General features: G+C 43.8%; 1 protein-coding gene across 1 annotated transcript in view; it reads right to left on the bottom strand.

Moving 5' to 3' along the window:
• DNAH7 (dynein axonemal heavy chain 7) overlaps positions 1-24,469 on the bottom strand; it is a 1,092,938-nt gene that overhangs the window by 120,566 nt on the left and 947,903 nt on the right. The window contains exons 56-58 of the mRNA XM_063934143.1: positions 18,049-18,249; positions 9,633-9,794; positions 7,374-7,559 (exon numbers count right to left, since the gene is read on the bottom strand). Coding sequence (XP_063790213.1) covers positions 7,374-7,559; positions 9,633-9,794; positions 18,049-18,249 — 549 coding nt within the window. The remainder of the gene's footprint in view (positions 1-7,373; positions 7,560-9,632; positions 9,795-18,048; positions 18,250-24,469) is intronic.

Below are 24,469 nucleotides of genomic sequence, written 5' to 3'. Positions count from 1 at the left end.
AAAAAGGAGGGAATAGCCCTTCTCCGTTCTCACTCCTGCACCTTCGTATTAGAGAAACAGGTAATGGATTCTGAAGGCCGTTACTTAATACTCAGACAGGTTACATTAGTAGTAGTATACACCCCTAACATGAAACAGATCCTGTTTATAAAAAAATTTTGTACTGTCCTTCAAGCTAACTGCTCTGGGGCGGTATTAATATTAGGGGACCCTACAATCATCTTGGGCTAGCCACTGCCGGAGATCGATCCAAAACGTTCAGGCGATTCCTGGCCGAATTCAATCTGTACGATATATGGCGAGCTAGGAACCCTAATTGTATAGACTATAAATGTTATTCCCCGGTACATAAGTCCTTTTCCCGGATTGATCTACTGTAGCTATCTCCGATAAATGGACTCTCCAGCAGGTAAAGAGGGCTTCTATCTTGCCAGTCTCATGGTCTGATCATTCGGCATTAAGTCTTCAATGTGAAACCCTCTCCCAGACATTGGCGCCTTGGCGAGTACCTTTTAAATGATTTAGAGTCCAGAAATAGCATTTCCCAATCTCTTTCTCTATACTTAGCTAATACTGACACAACTGATACGTCAGTATTTTTTTTTTTTTTTTGCAATCTCAATTTTTATTGACCATCAATAAAGAGACATACAAAAATACATATGGTATCAATCACAGAGATGCATAGAAACCAGTAAATACTTTGTGGGTAAGAGATTATAACAAACAAAGAATACAATGTGGAGCACAAAGTCATAACTGTCAGTGCATCCCAGAAAACAGCATAAAATCTCCACAATATTGTAAAGGAAGTCAAACTTATGAATATGTGAAAAATAAAGTATGAAGAAAAAAGGAACAAAAAGTAGAAAGAGGAAAGATGGGAAAGAAAGAGGGAAAAGGAAAACGGGAAGTTCGCCATCATGTTTTTAAAATGCCGTAGGAGGGACTGTTGTCATATAGGTTTTATAAACCTGAGATTCTTTAAAGGTGAGCCATTCTGACCAGGTAGCAATAAATCTAGAGACATTCAGTTGAGGGGGTGTAGTGAGTTCCTCCTTAGCCATGTAAAAGTAAACTCTTTGGAGCCAGCAAGTGATAGGAGGCTGTATGGTGGTCCTCCAGTAGCATGGTATAGTGGCCCTAGCCGCATTCATCAGATGTCGTAGCAAAGAGCTTTTGTATTGGGATAGAGGAATGTCCTTCAGACCAAGAAGCCAAAATTTGGGGGTTGCAGGGACTGGATATCCAGTGATTTGGCAAGTGACCATTTGTACCTGTTGCCAGAAGCCAGTCAACTTATGACAATGCCACCATACGTGGATAGGGGTACCTAACGCCTGTTTCACAGTGCCAACACAGGGCAGGCACAGTCGGGAACATCTGGTGAATGCGCTCAGGGTAGCGGTACCATCTAGACATAATTTTTCCTGGGTTTCTGAGACCTGAATAGAAGGAGAGCTGGCAAACGTATAGGCAGATATTTGAGACCACTGGTCTTCAGTAAGCTCCCTTCGGATATTTCTGTGCCATCCCGCCACAAAAGAAGGGGTTAGGAGCGAGAGACAAGTTAAACATTGTTGATACAACTGGGATATCAGGTGTCTAAGAGGGAGGTCATTGAGACACAAGGTCTCAAAGGAGATTGGACGCCACCCTATAGAATGGGCTGGTAAAGAGGTCACATAGTGTCGGATTTGTAGAAAACCCCCAAAATTGCTAGAAGGCAAATAGTAGGTCTGTGACAGCTCAGAAAAAGACAAAGCCAATAGGTTTGACTAAGTGAGATAGTCTGGAAATACCAACCGTGGCCCAGTGGGACAATAGAGTTTGGGAGAATGTGCTCTGAAGTAAATCAGGGTTATGTAGCAGAGGTGTAGACAGAGATGGGTTCGGGCTAAAGGCTGGTAAGTGTTTACTTTTTTCCAACAGCGTAAGGTGGGATCTAAGGTAGGGTGTTGGAACCATGGGATTTTAAAACGCCATGGAAGAACATGGATGGGAGCACCAGTGGTGGATCCCACAATCAGTGGCCATTGTTTAGTAGCAGGATATTGAGACATTTCAATTATCTGAGTAAGGGTTATTGCATGGTAGTATCTTATGAAATGAGGAAGTTGCAATCCACTGTCCTTACGGCTCTGAATCAGTACTAATTGGGCCAATCTATGACCCATCTTACCCCAAACAAAATGACATACCATAGCTTGGAGTTCTCTAAAAAAGGAGGTGGGAATAGTGATGGGTAAGGTCTGTAGGAGATAAAGAATTTTGGGGAGAACATTCATTTTTATGGTTTTAATTCTGCCCCACCAAGAATGGTTAAGGGTCGACCATTTATTAAAATCAGTCTTAAGTCTATGCAGTAATGGAAGCAAATTAAGTTTATATAAATCTGAATGGTCTCAGGATATAATAATAACCCCCAGGTACAGTATGTAAAATGAGAAGGGTGCCATAGAAATGGGAACGAGTCACGGATGTCCTCAATCTCTTGTTGTGGGGTGGTAATTTTTAAGGCAATCAATTTGGTATAATTAATTTTGAAATTAGATAAGGTGTGAAATCTAGCAAATTCCGCCATCAGGGCTGGCAGAGAGACTACCGGTTCAGATAACGTAGCTAAGAGATCATCGGCATACAATGCAAGTTTTTATTCATGATCCCCTACCCATATACCGTGAATGTTCTGGTTAGCTCTAATATCTTTGGCTAATGCCTCCATACAGAGCACAAATATGAGTGGGGAAAGGAGACAACCCTGTCTCATTCCATTTCTAATCACAAAAGGACTGGAGAGGGTACCATTCAGACTGTGGCTGAAGGGTATCTATATAGGGCCATGATGCGTTCGAGACAAACAGGGCCCAGGCCCAGATGGTTGAGGAGGCCTTCCATAAAGTGCCAGTCCACTCTGTCGAAGGCTTTCTCCACGTCGGTGGACAGGAGAACCACGGGGGTCAACCTAGACTGGCCGAAGTGTATAAGATCTATGATTTTGGATGTGATGTCCTTTGCTTCTCGGCCCGGGATGAAGCCCACATCAGACAGGAGAGGGTTCAGCCAAATAGCAAGCAATTTGGCATACAGTTTCATGTCACAATTCAGTAGAGAAATAGGCCTTTAACTTGAGCAATGTGTGGGATCTTTGCCCTCTTTAGGTATTACAGAGATATGAGCTTCCAAAGTCTGTTTTGGAAAGCCCCTGTCACGGGATACCGTATTGCAAGCCTTTAGAAATAGGGGTAATAGGGTAGATTTAAACACTTTATAATAACACACTGGGAAACCATCCGGACTGGGCTTTTGCCCAGTGGGGATGACGACAAAGCCGCCTCAAGCTCATCATGAACCTCAGTGAGTCGAGGTCCATCTCAGAAAATTTGGGAAAGTCAATCTCATGTAGGTAGTTGTAAAGCAGAGTCTTCAAGTCAAAGATCTCCGAAGGGGATTGGCCTGCACGTAAGTTATAAAGGGAAACGTAGTATTGTTGGAAAGATTCTGCTATCAGTGGGAGCGTGTGAACCAGGTTACCATGGGGATTCCGGACCGAGTGGACATAAGATTGAAGTCTCTGTGCCCTCAATGCTCATGCAAGCATGGAGCCCGGCTTATTGCCCCCAAAAAAGAATTTATGTCGGCATTTACCCAAATCTCTTTTGGTAGTATCACTAAGAAGTTTGTTCAGTGTCTGTCTGGCCTTGGTTAGATCGAGCAGAACTTGAGGATTTAGTGTGGACTGGTATTGAATTTCAAAGGTTACAATATGGTCAAGGAGAAGTTGCCTCTTGGCCATTTTTTCTCTCTTTAACTGTGTGCCCAGCTGTATGCATTTACCCTTGATGACACATTTGTGTGCTTCACAGACGGCCAACATTCCATCATCAGGTTTATCATTATGTTCAATATATTCTGCGATAGCAGAGCTAATTTCTGGTGTAAGACATGGGTTGCTGAGCATGGAAGAGTGAAACCTCCAAGTCTAAGGCATATGTGTCGATGGGGACAAGTTAACTGAGGCATATACCGGTGCATGGTCTGACCAGGATATCTGTCCTATCTTACTAGAGGGAAACAATTGCAGAAACCTATGGTCTACAAGAAAGTAGTCTAGTCTAGAGTACATATTATGGGGGGAGGAAAAGAAAGTGTAGTCCTTCACAGTCAGATGGTGGATCCTCCATAAGTCCAGTAGTTGGAACTCATTGAGGAGCCGGCGCATGTTTCTGTGGTCGCGAGTCAGTTGGCATGGAGAAGTTGACAGTCAATGGCACCGTGGACCAATTAAAGTCACCCCCTATCACCAGACAACCGTCCTCAAGAGGTTCTATTAAGTGCAACATTCTTGAAAGGGATTGTCTCTGACCCTGGTTTGGAAAATATATACTGTATTAACAAAAGTTTAGTTTCGATAAAAAATTCTGCATTTGAGGACATGACATCTGCCCTCTGCAAGAACTGAATGTGAGATGTTTAAGAGAGGGAGGCGGTGAGTGAACCAACCAGGGTAAATGGGCAACAGTCATGAAGCATGGGGGCGTCCAGGCCAATAGTAATACACCCCACAGCTATATGAAAAACATGGAAAACATAACAGAACAAAAGACAAGGCACAGTATGTACAGAAAAAATTGAAATCAGGAGAACATTAATTCACTGCTAGCATAGTCCGTGGCTTGAGGAATTCAAAGTAATGAAGGAAGGGTGGACAATAGAGCCTCCAACTTGTGTGAACTCAGAAAAAGAAACTAAACTGTGAGTCTCCAGACCGATCAAAGGACCAGGTGGTGGGGTCGGTGGCCAGTCACTAGAACTGAGTGAAGGCGACATGTGCATTAAGGAAAAGGCGAGCCTCAAGCAAACAAAATCACTCCGGTCGGAGGAGAGGATTGAGCACCCCACTTCCGATTACCCAAGAGGCACATGGAGCAGAAAGGCTGGGTGGCTCAAGACGTCGGTACAGCTGGGACCATTCTCCAAAAGAAGGTTTCACGATGTTTAAGGCTGTGCAGAAGGCATTCAGATCTTCCAGGTACTGTAGAGTAACCTGGCGACCTTCATGTGTGACCTGGACGCTCATCGGGAAGCCCCATCTAAACCGTATTCCTTTGTTCTTCAGGACATCCGTTAGCGGTTTAAGGAGGCAGCGCTGTTGGAGCGTGTGCCAGGAGAGGCCAGGAAAGATATGTATAACTTAGCCATTGAACCCCAGACAGTCAAGCTTTCTCTTTTCACTGAGAATCTCCTCCTTGATGTGGCAGTAATGGAGGCGGCAGATAATATCTCTAGGGTCTTTGGTTTGAAGGCCTCTTGGGCGGAGAGCTCGGTGAGCCCACTCAATAAGTATAGTATTGTCCGAGTCTGCTGCCAAGACTTCATTAAAAATCGAAAGGTGGTAGGAGAGGACGCGGCTTCCGAGATTGGGTAGGCTGCAACCCGCAGAGACCAGCGTAGGGTCTATCGGCTCCGCAGCACAGACCCAGGATGGTCTCTTCCACACTATAGTAGTCTGGGGGGGGGGGGGGGGGGGGCAAACATCTGGGGGAAAGGGCTAGTACAACTAACTAATGAGGCCACCCAGCAGGAGCAGTGTAGATGCATGTCCTCCAAAATCTGTGCAAGGCCACGCCCCCTGATACGTCAGTATTTAATCATTGGTATGGGGCTCTATAATTCAAGCAGCCATGTGCCATCGCAGGAAGCAGATCCAAGAGCCCGGTGCTGGTTGTTGAAATACGGGGAACCCCTACACATTCCCCCCCTCCCCCACCCCGTATTTTAGAAAATAGGACCGCCTCAAAGATCCCGGGGCTGGTTATGCTTTTAGGGGAGCCTGCACGTCATTTAAAAAAAAAAATAACTCTTTCTTTACTTTTACGGACAGAAGCATGCACGGATCTCACTGATCTGTGCATGCTTCTCTCAATCTCGCTAGCAAGAAGTTGGTCTATTTAGTGGCTATTTTGGTAATGTTTTAGGTGCAAGTTGTAAACTCGTATCCTTTTACATTGCCTGAGTTGTATGTTTGCAATGGCAAAACATCTAGATGTGAGTTTTGCCACTGTAATTTTTTAGCCTGAAGGAAACATGCAATTTTTTCATGTTTCCACAGCCCATTACATTGGTCGACTTATACACACACACACACCACACACAGGGCTGGTGCAAGGTGTTACGGCACCATAGGCAACATTTTAGCCTACCACCCCTCTACTACCCTCACAAGTGGCTGTATATACATACAGAGATAGTATGGGGTGGGCGTTTATTACTACTGCTGCTGCTGCTGGCTGCTCTGCATCAGACATGTCAGATTGAAACATTTTTGTACAGCAGTTAAGCCAGACAGCAGCTGACAAGTGTGAGAGCGGCAGCCACCTTTGGAGGAACCTACACACACGACTTTCTTTCTGTTTACACCTAGCAGTCTATCTATCGGGATGCAGTTAATTTGCCGGCTTTCAGGATCCTGTGGTCAGGATACAGACGCCAGAATCCTGACAGCCGACAATGCTGACAGCCGGAATTCTGGCGCACAAGGGCTATTCCCACTCGTGGGTGTCACCCATAGAGTGGGAATAGAACCTGTGCCGAGCGCAGTGAGCAACCGAGCCCTTAAGGGGACTCTTTGCGCTCGCCCCACTGCCAGCATTCTGGCAGGCGGGATGCCGCTGTCGGGATATTGAGAGCCGACATCCATTCTGCCGTGATTATGTATGTATTCCAATCTATCTATTTATCTATAGACACACATATATACAGACCCCTTCACATGACCCTTATGTGTCATCAGACCCCAGACTTCTTGAGATGTCCTTTATATGTGATCATATTATGTCCCTTACAATCTATACATGCCCATCAGAATTCCCCACGATTTATCCTTGACATTAGAGCGCATGAAGAGAGGTGGAATAGTACACTTCTTCCTCCAGCCTTTACTGGAGTGCACAGACTGTGACCTCCCCACATTGTCCAGAGGAGGAAATAAAGTGACAAAGCCAAAGATCCTCCCCAGTCACCGGTGCAATGGCACAGCTTTGCTTCTGATCCCAACCAGGAGCCAGCCAGATGTTGTGCCATTTACAAATATTCTGCATACTACTGTACATCTGGCAAGCATTCTGGGAGTTGCCAACCCCTACTTTAAATTATTAGCAGAAAGCTGAATAACACAATGCTCACAATGTAGAGTAACAGACTTCTTACACTACAGCCTTTATACAACAGTCAGTAATATTAAAATATTCTACAGAAGATGAACACAATCCCATTAAAGGTACAGGGAAACTAAAAGTGATAAACTACATGTTGTACATCTAAAGCCCCATCTGCTCCCAACTCTAGTGCGTAACAAGATAAGCACTACTCACGTCTCCATCTGATGGTGCATAGTAAATTCCACTTGAGTCAAATTTATAATTTGCATTTTGAATAATTTCAGCGTTATAGAATTTATTCAATACACTACGAAGTGTACGTCGATCCCAATCATCAGTTACTCTTCCTCCATAATTACATTCTCCGGTCATGTATCGCACAGCATCATAGGGTACCTCCTGTGATATTAGAGGGAGACAACAGGAAGAGAGAAAATTGTATAAATACAAAATTTATACCTGCCAGTAGATTAAAGTGCATTACTAATCACACATGTTCATTTCAGTCCAATATAAAGATCTTTTGGTTTGGCACTTATATTAAACTCAGTGCTTAAAGTGGGGCGTTATACAGTGGTATGATATACCGCCACTTCCCACCACCAGTTCATTTTTGCCGCAGTAGATGTACCAGCCCTGAGCTCGATCATGGTATCCCAGCACTGGAACAGCAGCGGCATTGTGTAGAGATGTGTCCCTCTGGGGACACATCTCGATCGTTGGCAACGCTGGGATGGCAACATCCGGTCCCAGCTGCTCTGCAATTTAAAATTGGCACTGGCCGCCAGCCAATCCTGGCTTGTGCAGTGCAAATCAATGATAAGCTTCTCATTGGCTGGCGGTCCATGAATGACTCATCGGCGCCAGATTCAAAAGGCATCCCCTTCTTTTGATTGGCAGCCAGTCTGTGAGTCGGGATTGGCTGGTGGCCGGTGCCAACTTTAAACTTCTGTGCAGCCGGGACCCAATGCCCCCAGCTCTGCCTCCACTCCAGTGCAGATAGACGGAGGGGATGGGATGAGAGAGGGACTCAGAGAGAGGGGCAGGTGGTGATAAAGGGAATCAGTTTGTGAGAGAAGGAAGCAGGCAGTGAGAAGTATGGGGCTGTAGTAGGCTAGTGCAGCCCTTCTTTTATCATGAATAATAATCATAATACATTTTCTAAACATAAATGAAAAAACTCTTTGGAAGCTAAGAGAGGACAATGAATATAAAATGTGGTACAGGAGTAAATGTGTAACAAGCAAGGGCGTAACTACCATAGGTGCAGGGAGTGAAGCTGCAATGTGGCCCAGAGATGAAGGGGGCTCACCTTCCCAGTCGAAGTTACAGTACACGTGTTGTATACATTTTTCACCACTGGGTGGAACATAGGTGCCCTTACAAACTTTTGCCTTGAAGTAAAGTCATTATGTTATATAAGATGACCTGGGGCACTGTATTGGGGCACAATATGAAGTTGAGGCACTATAGTATTGCATAATATGAACTTTGGGCACTGTACTGTGACATAATATGAACTGAGGACACTGTATGTCATAATGTGAATTGGGTGTACTGTGTGGCAGCCTTGCAGTGTGACATAATATGAACTAGGGCACTACTATAGTTCATAAAATAAACTAGGGCACTACTATAGGGCATAACATTAATTAAGGCACAACTGTGGTGTAGATGGGATGTAGTTAGGGCCGCCAGTCATAATACCTGCAACTACATCCCGAACCTTCACTATCCCAAAGGTCGGCATGCCCACCAACAGGGACTATTCCCACTCGTGGGTGTCCACGACACCCATAGAGTGGGAACAGGACCCGTGGTGAGCTCCCCTTCAAACTGCTGCTAGGGGGCCCACAAAGTTGTATGCTCCCAGACACAAGCAAGGTAGTCCCCCAGCAGCTGCTGAGCCAAAGGTTTGTAAGAAGCCACAAATCGAAGTAAAGGGAATTAAATGAGGATCCTTGTTTGCAGTATGGCTGACAGTGGGTGTTGACATCTTAGAAATGGTTGGCATCTGGGACTCTGCAATATAGCTATCAAAAGGGATTATATCTTGTTGGCAAAGGGAAGTCTGGATGCAATGTAGGAGGCAATGAAGGTGATATGGCTGGTAATGAGAGTCTTTGTGTAGCATACTAAGGTGAGCCTCTGTGTAAAAGTGTCAAAGGCGAATGTGTCAATGCATTATGATTGACAATGGAGGGTGCCTGTTTATTATGGCAACTAATGAGTATTCTGTCCAATGGTGGCTTTGAAATATATGCAGTTGGGGCCAGGATGGGATAACCACTATGACACATTGCAGGTGCAAATGCAGGGCTCTGCTTGTGTGACCTGCTGAAGCTTAGCACAGAGAAATTCAGGTGGAAGACAGAAACCTGTACCCTCTTCCTGCACAAGGGACTTTTGTCAGCTGCATCTATCAATGTATTAAAAAAATAAACCTGTACTTTACATTTCTCCGATTCTTACTTCATATTGATTTAGAAACATCTGTAGCTGTTGCACACTTATTCTCATGTCTGTCTCATTAAATTCATAAGGAATATTCCATCCAAGTGGGCCAAATTTACGTCTTTCCTGAACCAATGCATGGAAGAAGCACAGACCATATAGCATTTTTTTGAACTCCGGCTAAGAAAAAAAACAACAAGTATAAGCAGATTTATTTCATATAGACATTGTTTAGAGCAGCAATTTAACATACAGCATGACTTAACTACTTGTTTATTATAGCATACCACCCTTCCTTCTAATTGCCCAGTCTCTGCTTTCCTTATGTCTAATCCCCAATCCCTCTTTATGTCCGCCCCTCCAATAGATTGTAACCCTAGTGAGCAGGGCCCTCTTCTCCCCTCTGTATCCTCTGCATAATTATCTAATTTGAGCCATGTAGTTATGTATATATGTAGGTTATATTCTTGTCTGTACATGTGACATTTCTTGCTAGCTAATCCTACATAAAGTGTTACAGAACTCTTGTGAAGCCATATAAATTAAATATGCTAATAACAAATCTATGATTTATAATATATGTAATAATTCAGTAAAAATAAGAATTTACTTACCGATAATTCTATTTCTCATAGTCCGTAGTGGATGCTGGGGACTCCGTAAGGACCATGGGGAATAGCGGCTCCGCAGGAGACTGGGCACATCTAAAGAAAGCTTTAGGACTAACTGGTGTGCACTGGCTCCTCCCCCTATGACCCTCCTCCAAGCCTCAGTTAGGATACTGTGCCCGGACGAGCGTACACAATAAGGAAGGATTTTGAATCCCGGGTAAGACTCATACCAGCCACACCAATCACACCGTATAACCTGTGATCTGAACCCAGTTAACAGCATGATAACAGAGGAGCCTCTGAAAGATGGCTCACAACAATAATAACCCGATTTTTGTAACAATAACTATGTACAAGTATTGCAGACAATCCGCACTTGGGATGGGCGCCCAGCATCCACTACGGACTATGAGAAATAGAATTATCGGTAAGTAAATTCTTATTTTCTCTAACGTCCTAAGTGGATGCTGGGGACTCCGTAAGGACCATGGGGATTATACCAAAGCTCCCAAACGGGCGGGAGAGTGCGGATGACTCTGCAGCACCAAATGAGAGAACTCCAGGTCCTCCTCAGCCAGGATATTAATTTTGTAGAATTTTACAAACGTATTTGCTCCTGACCAAGTAGCTGCTCGGCAAAGTTGTAAAGCCGAGACCCCTCAGGCAGCCGCCCAAGATGAGCCCACCTTCCTTGTGGAGTGGGCATTTACAGATTTTTGGTTGTGGCAGGCCTGCCACAGAATGTGCAAGCTGAATTGTACTACAAATCCAACGAGCAATAGTCTGCTTAGAAGCAGGAGCACCCAGCTTGTTGGGTGCACACAGGATAAACAGCGAGTCAGATTTTCTGACTCCAGCCGTCCTGGAAACATATATTTTCAGGGCACTGACAACATCTAGCAACTTGGAGGCCTCCAAGTCCCTAGTAGCCGCAGGCACCACCAATAGGTTGGTTCAGGTGAGACGCTGAAACCACCTTGGGGAGAAACTGAGGACGAGTCCTCAATTCCGCCCTGTCCGAATGGAAAATCAGATGAGGGCTTTTTCAGGATAAAGCCGCCAATTCTGACACGCGCCTGGCCCAGGCCAGGGCCAACAGCATGACCACTTTCCATGTGAGATATTTTAACTCCACAGATTTAAGTGGTTCAAACCAATGTGACTTTTGGAACCCAAAACTACATTGAGATCCCAAAGTGCCACTGGAGGCACAAAAGGAGGCTGTATATGCAGTACCCCTTTTACAAACGTCTGAACTTCAGGGACTGAAGCTAGTTCTTTTTGGAAGAAAATTGACAGGGCCGCAAATTTGAACCTTAATGGACCCCAATTTCAGGCCCATAGACACTCCTGTTTGCAGGAAATGTAGGAATCGACCCAGTTGAATTTCCTCCGTCGGGCCTTACTGGCCTCGCACCACGCAACATATTTTCGCCAATTGCGGTGATAATGTTTTTGCGGTTACATCCTTCCTGGCTTTGATCAGGATAGGGATGACTTCATCCGGAAAGCCTTTTTTCCTTCAGGATCCGGCGTTCAACCGCCATGCCATCAAACGCAGCCGCGGTAAGTTTTGGAACAGACAGGGTCCTTGCTGGAGCAGGTCCCTTCTTAGAGGTAGAGGCCACGGATCCTCCGTGAGCATCTCTTGAAGTTACGGTTACCAAGTCCTTCTTGGCCAATCCGGAGCCACGAATATAGTGCTTTCTCCTCTCCATCTTATCAATCTCAGTACCTTGGGTATGAGAGGCAGAGGAGGGAACACATACACTGACTGGTACACCCACGGTGTTACCAGAGCGTCTACAACTATTGCCTGAGGGTCTCTTGACCTGGCGCAATACCTGTCGAGTTTTTTAATCATGTGGACGACTTCTGGGTGAAGTCCCCACTCTCCCGGGTGGAGGTCGTGCTGAGGAAGTCTGCTTCCCAGTTGTCCACTCCCGGAATGAATACTGTTGACAGTGCTATCACATGATTTTCCGCCCAGCGAAGAATCCCTGCAGCTTCTGCCATTGCCCTCCTGCTTCTTGTGCCACCCTGTCTGTTTACGTGGGTGACTGCCATGATGTTGTCCGACTGGATCAACACCGGCTGACCATGAAGCAGAGGTCTTGCTAAGCTTAGAGCATTGTAAATGGCCGTTAGCTTCAGGATATTTATGTGAAGTGATGTATCCAGGCTTGACCCTAAGCCCTGGATATTCCTTCCCTGTGTGACTGCTCCCCAGCCTCGCAGGCTGGCATCCGTGGTCACCAGGACCCAGTCCTGAATGCCGAATCTGCGGCCCTCTAGAAGATGAGCACTCTGCAACCACCACATGATGGATACCCTTGTCCTTGGTGACAGGGTTATCCGCTGATGCATCTGAAAATGCGACCCGGACCATTTGTCCAGTAGGTTCCACTGGAAAGTTCTTGCGTGGAATCTAACAAATGGGATTGCTTCGTAGGAAGCCACCATTTTTACCCAGAACCCTTGTGCATTGATGCACTGAGACTTGGTTCGGTTTTAGGAGGTTCCTGACTAGCTTGGATAACTCCCTGGCTTTCTCTTCCGGGAGAAACACCTTTTTTCTGGACTGTGTCCAGGAACATCCCTAGGAAACAGAAGACAAGTCGTCGGAACCAGCTGCGATTTTGGAATATTGAGAATCCAATCGTGCTGCCGCAACACTACCTGAGATAGTGCTACACCGACTTCCAACTGTTCCCTGGATCTTACCCTTATCAGGGAATCGTCCAAGTAAGGGATAACTAAAATTTCCTTCCTTCGAAGGGATATCATTTCGGCCATTACCTTGGTAAAGACCCGGGGTGCCGTGGACCATCCCTACGGCAGCGTCTGAACTGATAGTGACAGTTCTGTACCATAACCTGAGGTACCCTTGGTGAGAAGGGTAAACTTTGACATGAAGGTAAGCATCCTTGATGTCCCAAGACATCATGTAGTCCCCTTCTTCCAGGTTCGCAATCACTGCTCTGAGTGACTCAATCTTGAATTTGAACCTCTGTATGTAAGTGTTCAAAGATTTTAGATTTTAGATTTAGAATCGGTCTCACGGGCCGTCTGGCTTCGGTACCACAATAGTGTGGAATAATACCCCGTTCCCTGTTGCAGGAGGGGTACCTTGATTATCACCTGCTGGGTGAATGGCTTCCAAAACTGCCTCCCTGTCAGAGGGAGACGTCGGTAAAGCCGACTTTTGGAAACGGCGAGGGGGAGACGTCTCGAATTTCAATATGTACCCTTGAGATATTACCTGAAGGATCCAGGGGTCTACTTGCGAGTGAGCCCACTGCGCACTGAAATTCATTGAGAACGGGCCCCCACCGTGCCTGAGTTTGTAAGGCCCTAGCGTCATACTGAGGGCTTTTGCAGAGGCGGGAAAGGATTTCTGTTCCTGGGAACTGGGTAATCTCTTCAGCCTTTTTCCTCTCCCTCTGTCACGAGCAGAAAAGAGGAACCTTTTGTCCGCTTGCCAACAAAGGACTGCGCCTGATAATACGGCGTCTTATTTTGAGAGGCGACCTGGGGTACAAACGTGGATTTCCCAGTTGTTGCCGTGGCCACCAGGTCTAAAAGACCGACCCCAAATGTCCCCTTTTAAAGGCAATACTTCCAAATGCCGTTTGGAATCCGCATCACCTGACCATTTTACTGGTAGAATTGGACAACGCATTTATACTTGATGCCAGTCGGCAAATATTCCGCTGTGCATCATGCATATATAGAAATGCATCTTTTAAATGCTCTATAGGCAATAATATACTATCCTTATCTAGGATATCAATATTTCCAGTCAGGGAATCCGACCATGCCAACCCAGCACTGCACCTCCAGGCTGAGGCGATTGCTGGTCGCAGTATAACACCAGTATGTGTGTGAATACATTTTTGGATACCCTCCTGCTTTCTATCAGCAGGATCCTTAAGGGCGGCCATCTCATGAGAGGGTAGAGCCCTTGTTCTTACAAGCGTGTGAGCGCCTTATCCCCTGGCGGGAAAGGGTATACAGCCAATACTTTTTAAGAAATTATCAATTGTTATCGGGGGGAAACCCACGTATCATCACACACCTCATTTTATTTCTCAGATTCAGGAAAACTACAGGTAGTTTTTCCCTCACCGAACATAATACCCCTTTTTTGGTGGTACTCGTATTATCAGAAATGTATAAAACATTTTCCATTGTCTCAATCATTTAGAGCCCCTGACGGCCTATGAGACGTCTGGACAGGCACAAGCTGAGTAGCCGGCTGTCTCATGTCAACCACTGTTTTTTTATACAGAGCTGACACTGTCACGTAATTTTCAACAGTACATCCACTCAGGTGTCGACCCCCTAGGTGGTGACATCACTGTTACAGACACTCTGCTCCGTCTCCACATCATTTTTCTCCTCATACATGTCGACACAAACGTACCGACACACAGCACACACACAGGGAATGCTCTGATAGAGGACAGGACCCCACTAGCCCTTTGGGGAGACAGAGGGAGAGTATGCCAGCACACACCAGAGCGCTATATATATATACAGGGATAACCTTATATAAGTGTTTTTCCCCTTATAGCTGCTGTATGTTTTAATACTGCGCCTAATTAGTGCCCCCTCTCTTTTTTTAACCCTTTCTGTGCAGGGAAGAGCCAGGGAGCTTCCCTCCAACTGAGCTGTGAGGGAAAATGGCGCCAGTGTGCTGAGGAGATAGGCTCCGCCCCCTTTTCGGCAGCCTTATCACCCGTTTTTCTGTATATTCTGGCAGGGGTTAAATGCATCCATATAGCCCAGGAGCTATATGTGATGCATTTTTTGCCATGTAAGGTATTTTTATCGTGTTTTATTGCGTCTCAGGGCGCCCCCCCCAGCGCCCTGCACCCTCAGTGACCGGAGTATGAAGTGTGCTGAGAGCAATGGCGCACAGCTGCAGTGCTGTGCGCTACCTTATTGAAGACAGGAACGTCTTCTGCCGCCGATTTTTCCGGACCTCTTCGCTCTTCTGGCTCTGTAAGGGGGCCGGCGGCGCGGCTCCGGGACCCATCCAGGCTGAACCTGTGATCATCCCTCTGGAGCTAATGTCCAGTAGCCAAGAAGCCCAATCCACTCTGCACGCAGGTGAGTTCGCTTCTTCTCCCCTTAGTCCCTCGATGCAGTGAGCCTGTTGCCAGCAGGTCTCACTGAAAATAACAAACCTAAACTAAAACTTTCACTAAGAAGCTCAGGAGAGCCCCTAGTGTGCACCCTTCTCGTCGGGCACAGAAATCTATCTGAGGCTTGGAGGAGGGTCATAGGGGGAGGAGCCAGTGCACACCAGTTAGTCCTAAAGCTTTCTTTAGATGTGCCCAGTCTCCTGCGGAGCCGCTATTCCCCATGGTCCTTACGGAGTCCCAAGCATCCACTTAGGACGTTAGAGAAATAAATAATATAACATTTATTTATACCTAAAATGATAATTGGCATAGACCAGGGGTAGCCAACCCTGGTCCTCGAGAGCTACCAACAGTGCACGTTTTCCAGGTCTCCTCCCAGAGTCCACCTGTGGATCTTTTAAAGTGTGACAGTTAGTAATAACTGCACATGTGCACCTGCCAGGTGAGCTGGAAAACGTGAACTGTTGGTAGCTCTCAAGGACCAGGGTTGGCTACCACGGACATAGACCGTGGTTACGGTCTTCTAAACAGAGATGTTCGGTTTAGTTTCCTTGGAAACCGACATCTCCCAAACTTCCAGTTTCTGAGAACTTCCAAGCCCGGGTTCTGTTTTTCCTGCCAGGCTCGGATCCGAAAACAAATTGTTTAAAAAGTCAGTTGGGTGTCTGATTTTTCCTATCTAATAGACAGGAAAAAACAGACACCCAACCGACTTTTCAAACAACTGAATTTCACCCATAGAAAAGCCTACTTCCACCATTTCTGCACCCTCTGCAAATGTGGGGATGAGCAGAACAAGTAAAGATGATGATGTAATAGAAATTAATGGTGCTAGTGTGGAAGTGCAACAGGATGAGGGGAATATTTGTGTACTTTCTAATGTTGATGATGTTGTTTATGTAAGTCAGCCACCAGTGGCAGCAGTTCTTGCTCATGATAAAAAGAAAGTCATGGTCATGCCTGGGCATAAGACCAAAAGAAACAGTGTTAACATTTAAATTAACTAATCAATCAATCAATCAATCAATCAATCAATCAATCAATCCTTTACCTGCCTTCCACTACTTATATAAGCCACCTCCATTTCCCTGTACTGCCCTTGGGCCTCTGATCTAGTTCATGATTACTGAAAACATTCTTGGTTTCTATGGGGTCATATAGTTTATTAAACTGCCATTCTGTCTGCCACTGCTGTGTGTTTGGCAATGTTTCAGAAAGGTGCTATAGTCTTTCAAATTGCCACGTGTTTGTGTTGCTGCTCTGTTGCTTTGTTTAGCCAGCCAGCCTTTGGCCTATATTGATGAACATTATTGTGAGCTGTTAGGTAGCCAAAATTGACTGCAAACTAATGTTATGTAGGTGAATAATACAGATCTGTATTCCTATATCCTTGCTGCAGACACGTTACATAGCCCTTCTAGTCGTGCCTAGTTGTGAGCGCGTTTACGGACGCCGGGCATCTCTTTGTGCATTCTCCCCAAAAATGCATCTTATTTGCTTCGCTATTTGAATAGTACTCGCATCGCTATGAAAATAAGACACACAAGCAGGCTCTGCTGATTAAAATGATATGCGGCATTCCTATATATTTTGTGTGTGACTGCGGCTTTATCTGCATACGAAATGTTATGTTACAGTATTTTCCAGGAAACCATTGTTACATAGCATTTCATTTGCAATTTAGGCGTGCCACATATTATTTTATTCAGCAGAGTCTGCTTGTGTGTCTTATTCTCATAGTGATGTGAATAAGACACATTTTTGGCAAAAAAAGATGCCTAACATTAACAGAACTGCCTGGGAACTGCCGGCTCACTTGTGCCAGGCATTTCATGGTGCATGAGGCTAGATGTATGAAGAGACATATGTAGTCTAGGGAAAAAAACAGGCCCAAATTGAATGATTTTAGCTGTTTTTAGCAATTTAAAAAAAAAAATACAGATCAAAGGCCCTCATTCCGAGTTGTTCGCTCGCTATTTTCCTTCGCATCGGTGCGATTTTCCGCTAACTGCGCATGCGCAATGTTCGCACTACGGCTGCGCCAAGTAAATTTGCTAAGAAGTTTGGTATTTTACTCACGGCATTACAAGGTTTTTTCTTCGTTCTGCTGATCGGAGTGTGATTGACAGGAAGTGGGTGTTTCTGGGCGGAAACTGCCCGTTTTATGGGAGTGTGTGAAAAAACGCTGCCGTTTCTGGGAAAAACGCGGGAGTGGCTGGAGAAACGGAGGAGTGTCTGGGCAAACGCTGGGTGTGTTTGTGACGTCAAACCAGGAACGACAAGCACTGAACTGATCGCACTGGAAGAGTAAGTCTCGAGCTACTCAGAAACTGCAAAGAAAAATCTTTTCGCAATATTGCGAATACTTCGTTCGCAATTCTGCTAAGCTAAGATTCACTCCCAGAGGGCGGCGGCTTAGCGTGTGCACTGCTGAGAAAAGCGGCTAGCGAGCGAACAACTCGGAATGAGGGACAAAAAGCAAAACACATTAAGGTGGTTTTGCAAAACACGAAGATGAATCCAGAGCCAAAACTAGCACACATCTCTATTTCTAAATGTATTGTATAACATCAGGGTTTTTTTTTTTTACTCTGCATATGTATTTGAACAACAATGGAATAAAGAGAAACAAAAAAAAACTGCTTTGCTTTAAATGTAATAAATATTACTAACAAGCTTTTTGCAGCTATTGAAAAATTCGGGATCAGAGATAGGATCCATCAGGTATGAGCGGATGATGTTGGAACGCAAGCCTTTGGGTGCCTCATTAGTCATTTTTACTCCATTCTGTAGTACAGACACAGGGAAGTTCGGTGATGGATAACTTGTAAGCCAGAGGCGAAAATCTGGGTGTGTAGTCTCAGGATTCAATTCCTGTGAGATTATAAAACATTAAAGTATAAACATACACTGCAATTTCATTTCAACATGTCATGAATATTTAAAAAAAAAAAATAAAAAAAAAAAATATATATATATATATATATATATAAATTATAAAATGTGAGAAATGAAATTGCTTATTAAGTTGGGTTTGCTTGATTGATACTAGAGACAAATGAAGTAATTAAGTCATTATAATGGCACAATGTTGTGAATTCTCCACAAAAGGAGTATGTAAAGTAAATTAGATGTTCAGTGTTCTACAAGTTATGGATATGCACAAGCAAAGTTTGGCCACCTATACTTTTTAGTATGCATTTTCATAGCGGTTCATGCTAGACCTGCAAACATTTCTTATAACATTTTAAATATGACAGTCAGAGACGGCCTTAGCTATAGGCAGGCTAGGCATTTATCTAGGGCATCCAAGCATGTCTAGGGGCATCCAAGCATGTCCCTGGAGTATCTCATGCTGGGAGGGACAGTCTGCAAACTATCTGTTACTTTTTAAATGTATTCAATCAGTACTTGTATACACTGCTGTTTACATTTGTCAAATAGAATGCAGACAGTCCCTTGAACTCCCTTTGACATGCTGCAATTCCTGGACCTGTGACATTTTCACTGACTATATAAGGTTATTACTGGATGGATCCTTATGATAGCACGTGTTTTGGAAGACTGCTCCACATAAATCTGACATCACCAATACTGCTTGTGCACATGGGGGAGGGGGACACTGCTATCCTGTGTCCCTTATCCCTGTGCAAACCCCAGGTGTCTGCAGGGATATAACAGGGACAGTGTTCTCCCCACACTTTATTTCTCAGTCAGTCCATGCCGTAAAATTCCCCTGCCATCCAGCACTGTAATGTGGTCAGTAAGTTGTGTTGTGCTATTTTTATATGAAACGTCAGTGCAGCGTGACTTTCAGACGAGCCAGACTGGAGAGCAGAGCATATTGCTCCCGCAGTATAAAATAAAGGGCATGCAGTTGCCAGGAGTAACAGACACCAGCAAACACACTGAACAGTGAAGAGAATGGACAGTTGCTACATGTTTGATACTGGTCTTTTTGTATAACCAGGAAGTATGGCAGTATCAGGACTTTGCTGCCATCTGTGTCCAACCGGCAAGCTAAAATAAAGGATGAGGCTTGCAAAGGACGGCATACCAAGTGAGGTCACATCCCTTGTACAGGTGCCCCTTAAACGGGCGCAAGCACTCACCCATCCTGCCACCCCATCTCACAAAATGCAGTCACGGATCTAGGGAGCTGCATGGGCGCCCACACTGACTGCAAGCACTCCAGCAAGCAAAAGTAAGTTTTATAAAAAAGAAGCTACTAGCATTACTAATGTATGTGTAAGGTGAATTGCTGTGTGGAATTATGTGTATTATGGGCATTACTAATGTGGTTCATATGTGTAAGGTGCATTATTGTGTGGATTTTGGTGCATTATGGGCATCACTAATGTGGGGCATATGTGTAAGGTGCATTACTGTGTGGAATTATGTGTATTATGGGATTTTCTGGGCATTACTGTACTAATGTGGGGCATTATGCAGGGTTGAACTGGCCCACAGTGGCACAGGGTAACCCCCTGGTGGGCCCCACTGCCTGAGTGTTGCTGGGTCAGATGCAGAACTAGCGGCGGTGCTACGGGGCACCAGACAAAATTTTGCCTAGGGTATCAAATTGACTAGGGCCAGCTCTGATGATAGTGCTGATAAAGAAATATTTTATCTTTAATTAGCTCATTATACCCTGCTAAACATGGTAAGCCTTGGTGTCTGTTCATTATTAATAATTGCTAACATCTATTTCGCTCATTACATATTGTAGTTGGAGTTAGTGTTGTAATAAAACTGGCCCCAAAATTATAATATTTATCATTGTAAGGTTATATTGTGACATATCATTTAATTAATTGTGAAGAACAATATTGTTAAGAACTAAACCCTACAATTAGCTTAATTTCAGTACTGAGACTCACTGATCCTGCTTACGGTAAATAAATAAGACAGCCTTCCAAAGATGTAGGCTATAAAATACAGTGATACTGTATGCACAGAAGTAATAATGAGAGTTAATATGCCCTGTGACATGCAGGGTAGCAGTGTGATCCCAGATATCCCAGGCAGTAGCTGTGATAACAGATATCATGGGCCTTATGCAGAGCTTAACATGCCTGAATGCAAGGAGCATCCTGTTTGTGTTTACACTGCATATGCAGAGAGTAGTATGCATTTCAATAGTATCTCTACTTGCTACTGAGAGCTGTGGAGCATTCGATGTAAGCATAAATACACACATTTTCATATGCATCGTATGCACAAAGAATCGGCTGGTGCAAAATGCGCACTGACAATCATAATGACAAGAAATGAACGTACGAATAGTAACAGGATCTGTAAGAGATACAGTACTGCCATCACAAGGTCAAACAGCAGGCTTCAGTATTTCTGAAGTGTGGGGAAACGGTACTGTAAAGGAGAAACACATAAAAACTGCTGTCTCACCTTATTGCTCCAGCGTCTATTAAAGATTGCTCAAATACCTATATTTATATCTACAGTACTAGACATTGATCTTAACGACTGCGTACCAAATTTGATATATTCAAACTGGTATGTATGTAGTCATCATGTAGATATTTACTATGTCAACATTCATACAGAATGTCAAATGTTATCATGGATAAAATGTCAAAACATTTAAATTGTCAACATACGATATGTCAACATAGTCAAAATGTCAACATTAGACATGTTAGGATTAGGGTTAAAATTGCTTGCCAAGATTATCATCATGTTGATGACATGTCAGCCATATTGACAAGACATTCCAAAGTAATTCCAGCAGTCTTACTCCAAACTCAGTAAAATGAAAGTGGTGAGATACTGTATCTATACCAGATTAATTGAACTACTTTGCTGCAGTTTATACCGGTGGGAATACTTTGGTTCCAAAAGACTGGTTCCCCCATTTCAGTTAATAATTGCTGCTGCACAAATCTGTTCTCCTCTGGTTAGTTATATTATGGAACTTTAGTTCCTCATTAATATGACTGCTATGTAGATTTAAAAACAATTAAGGCTTAAGTGAAACTTCTATATACAGTATCTACCCATTTTATGTTTCATACTATATATTGATACTTACTGTAGTTTATTAATCATATTATCAACTTTAAAATACAAAAATAAATGTCTCATTGATTGGTGTTTTTGTATTTTGCCTCATCAGGGACGCAACTAGGGGGGCTAATGGGGTATGTGCCCTGGGTGCAGGATTTAAGGGGGCGCTGAAGAGAGCAGGTTTTTTGTTTCGTTTTTACCGGCAGTGCTGTGCTGCTTCAGTGAGACAGCAGACGGCTCCCGGGGCATTGTCTCTGACCCACCTTCTGCCCGCAGCAGGCTCTGATGCTGTGTGGGTGAGCACCAGTACCTGGGGATCTCTCTTTTGCCGGCTACTGTATTAAACTGTATTCATTGCTATGCAGTGCAGTGACTAGCGTGCGGTGCAAGCTATAGAAGCAAGCTGTTGGTGCTGTGTTTTTCAGCAGGCTATGATCCCGGCTGCCTGCCAGCACCAACTGATAACAATCAAAGGCTCACTTTGCTAGCTATCCATTTGACAACTGGACAACCTCCAACTCTCACTGAGTATCACTACAGCAGCTTTGTTGTGAGTTTAAAGACAGACTTTAATATCAGCACTGTGCTCCCAGTTAGCAGTATTAACCTCCGCTTTGCCTCCCAAATGGGAGGATCTGGAGTAGCTTATAGGGGGATGTAGTGTAGTAATGTAGTGTACCATATAGGTTATGTAGTGTAGTAATGTACTGCAGTGTATAGAGGCATGTAATGCACTGATGTGGTGTAGCATAAGTGGATGTAGTGTAGCATATAGGGGATGTAGTGTAGTGATGTAGTTCAGCGTTTAGGGGATGTAGTATAGTGATGTAGTGCAGTGGATTTGGGGCACATAGGCGACTACTGTCTGATAGTATCCCTTTCTTTTGAAATTTTTGATAATCTGATTATTTTAGTCTGACAGGGTTTGGTTTTGTTTTTTGTTGGGGGGGGCACGCAAATTATTGCCTTGGCCCGGGTGACAAAAATCCTAGTTTCGGCCCTGGCCTTATTAGTTATTTTAGATTTAAATACATATTAAATTTAACTGCTTTTTGTTATAGCAAAATTTTACTTTTTGGGAACATTTGTATTTCCAGGAACAGCATAAGAAAAGATTTTTTAATACACATAACGTTAATTCAAGCCTAGAATGAATCCAATTGACTTTGTAAATATCTTTTTTTCCATTTCTTGACTTACTCTAAAGGCACATTAAATATGAAAATGCCATTCACTTCGGATGTGGCTTAGATCATATCAAACTGCTCTCACACAAAACTAGCTATTGCAAAACCAATCAATGAAAATGTTTTCAAGGACATAGATGTGTGAAATAAGGTGAAACTTCATTAACCCATGTACTGCAGAGAAAAATTAGGTAACATCCACTCTATCTGCTGGCAAAATAAGAGCTAGCAGTGAGAGATTCATCAACAAAAGTAACCTATTAGTTCAAATATTAAAAATAACAAGTAAAGGAGGACTTAAAATATTTATAGAAAAGCAAGACATAAATATAAAACATGTATTACAGCTTTGAATCATGAAAACAGTCTGAAGGTTAGCCTTTAAAAAATGCTTGCATCAAGTAGTACATTTAACCTTCATGAATTATATTTTCCATTCTGGAACACTTTGAAAGTGAGTCATGTCATATAAATGGGCAGAGCCTGTTATTTAACTACAACAGAAAAAAACTCTCTCCAGACTCTGGTGGTACACATGGTAATCCTTATGTGCGCCCGCACACAGTCTTCTATGTAAGGTTTGTAGGAGTGAAGGTAAAGGGGAGGGGAAATAATGCATATGCTGATAATACAGGGTAAGTCAGGCAGCATTCTTCTACAATACTGTAACAGCACCCGGGTGTCACCAAAATGCAGACTACTACTCAGTGGCAGGAGTCAGAGGCTGCACTGTGACATTACATGCAGCACTTGCCTCCTGTCACTAAGTAGGAGCCGGAAGTAGAGCCAGACTGGTCTCCGGGGACAGCCCAGCTTCTCCAGGAATGCTGAGCATGTCCCCAGAGTGATAAAAATGGTGCTGTGACACGAGGCCACAGCCCCTTACCACTGGGCCATTCCCCCTTTTTCAGGTGCACGCACGGGGAGGATTGTCGGCGCACTGGTTGTTACCGACTCCAGTGATGCCCCTGAATACATCTAACAAGTAACGCTACTCATTTTAACAGTTTATTGAAATGACACCTGATAATTAAAATAGGATTTGAAATTGTCTTTTGGAAACTAAGAGAGACAATGTAGCAGCCTCTCCCAAGTAATAATATTATATACATTCTAAGAAAAACAGTGTTTCAGAGATTACTTTGGAATTTGCACTGTGCTTCAACCTTGCAGGGTGCTCAATCTCTTGCACCAAGTAGTAGTCGTCTCTTTAAAGAGTGTGCAGTCCATGATTCTTATTATTGAATTTTTTTCCTTCCAATTCAATATAAATGATAAAATAATCTGCAAATGTGCTTTTCTGCTGCTTCAGATTTGATTTCAGCTCTTCGCCCTCCATCCATATCTAAATGAGCTTTCGGTGGAGTAGAAGATAAACAGTAATCCTGGATGTGAGAGCCCAAAGTAGCTCTCCATCCATATCTAAATGAGCTTTGGGTGAAGTAGAAAATAAAAAGTAATCCAGGTTATGAGAACCCAAAGTAGCTCTCCTTCCACATCTAATTAAACTTTGAGTGGAGTAGAAGACAGTGGCAAACGCAGGATTTGCATGGTGGGGTTTCCAGAACTGGGTGGAGCCAAGCACTGGGGTGGGGACTGAGGTGACCCAGTATATGCTGGGTCCGTAAAACTAGTGTGTCTGTGTATATATATATATATATATATATATATATATATCTACATATCTACACATATATATACCGTATATACACCTATGTATATATTTATATACATATAAACATAGCATATTAAACATGCATATATATATATATATATATACATACAGTACACGTATATATACGCATGTATATATATCATATGTGTGTGTGTTTATATGTATGTATGTATATACATGTGTATATATGTATGCACAAATTGCACAT

The sequence above is a fragment of the Pseudophryne corroboree genome, chromosome 7 (assembly GCF_028390025.1).
Source record: "Pseudophryne corroboree isolate aPseCor3 chromosome 7, aPseCor3.hap2, whole genome shotgun sequence".
NCBI classification, from domain to species: Eukaryota; Metazoa; Chordata; class Amphibia; order Anura; family Myobatrachidae; genus Pseudophryne; species Pseudophryne corroboree.
The sequence above is the reverse complement of the archived record's forward strand: the minus strand, read 5'-3'. Positions and strand labels throughout refer to the sequence as shown.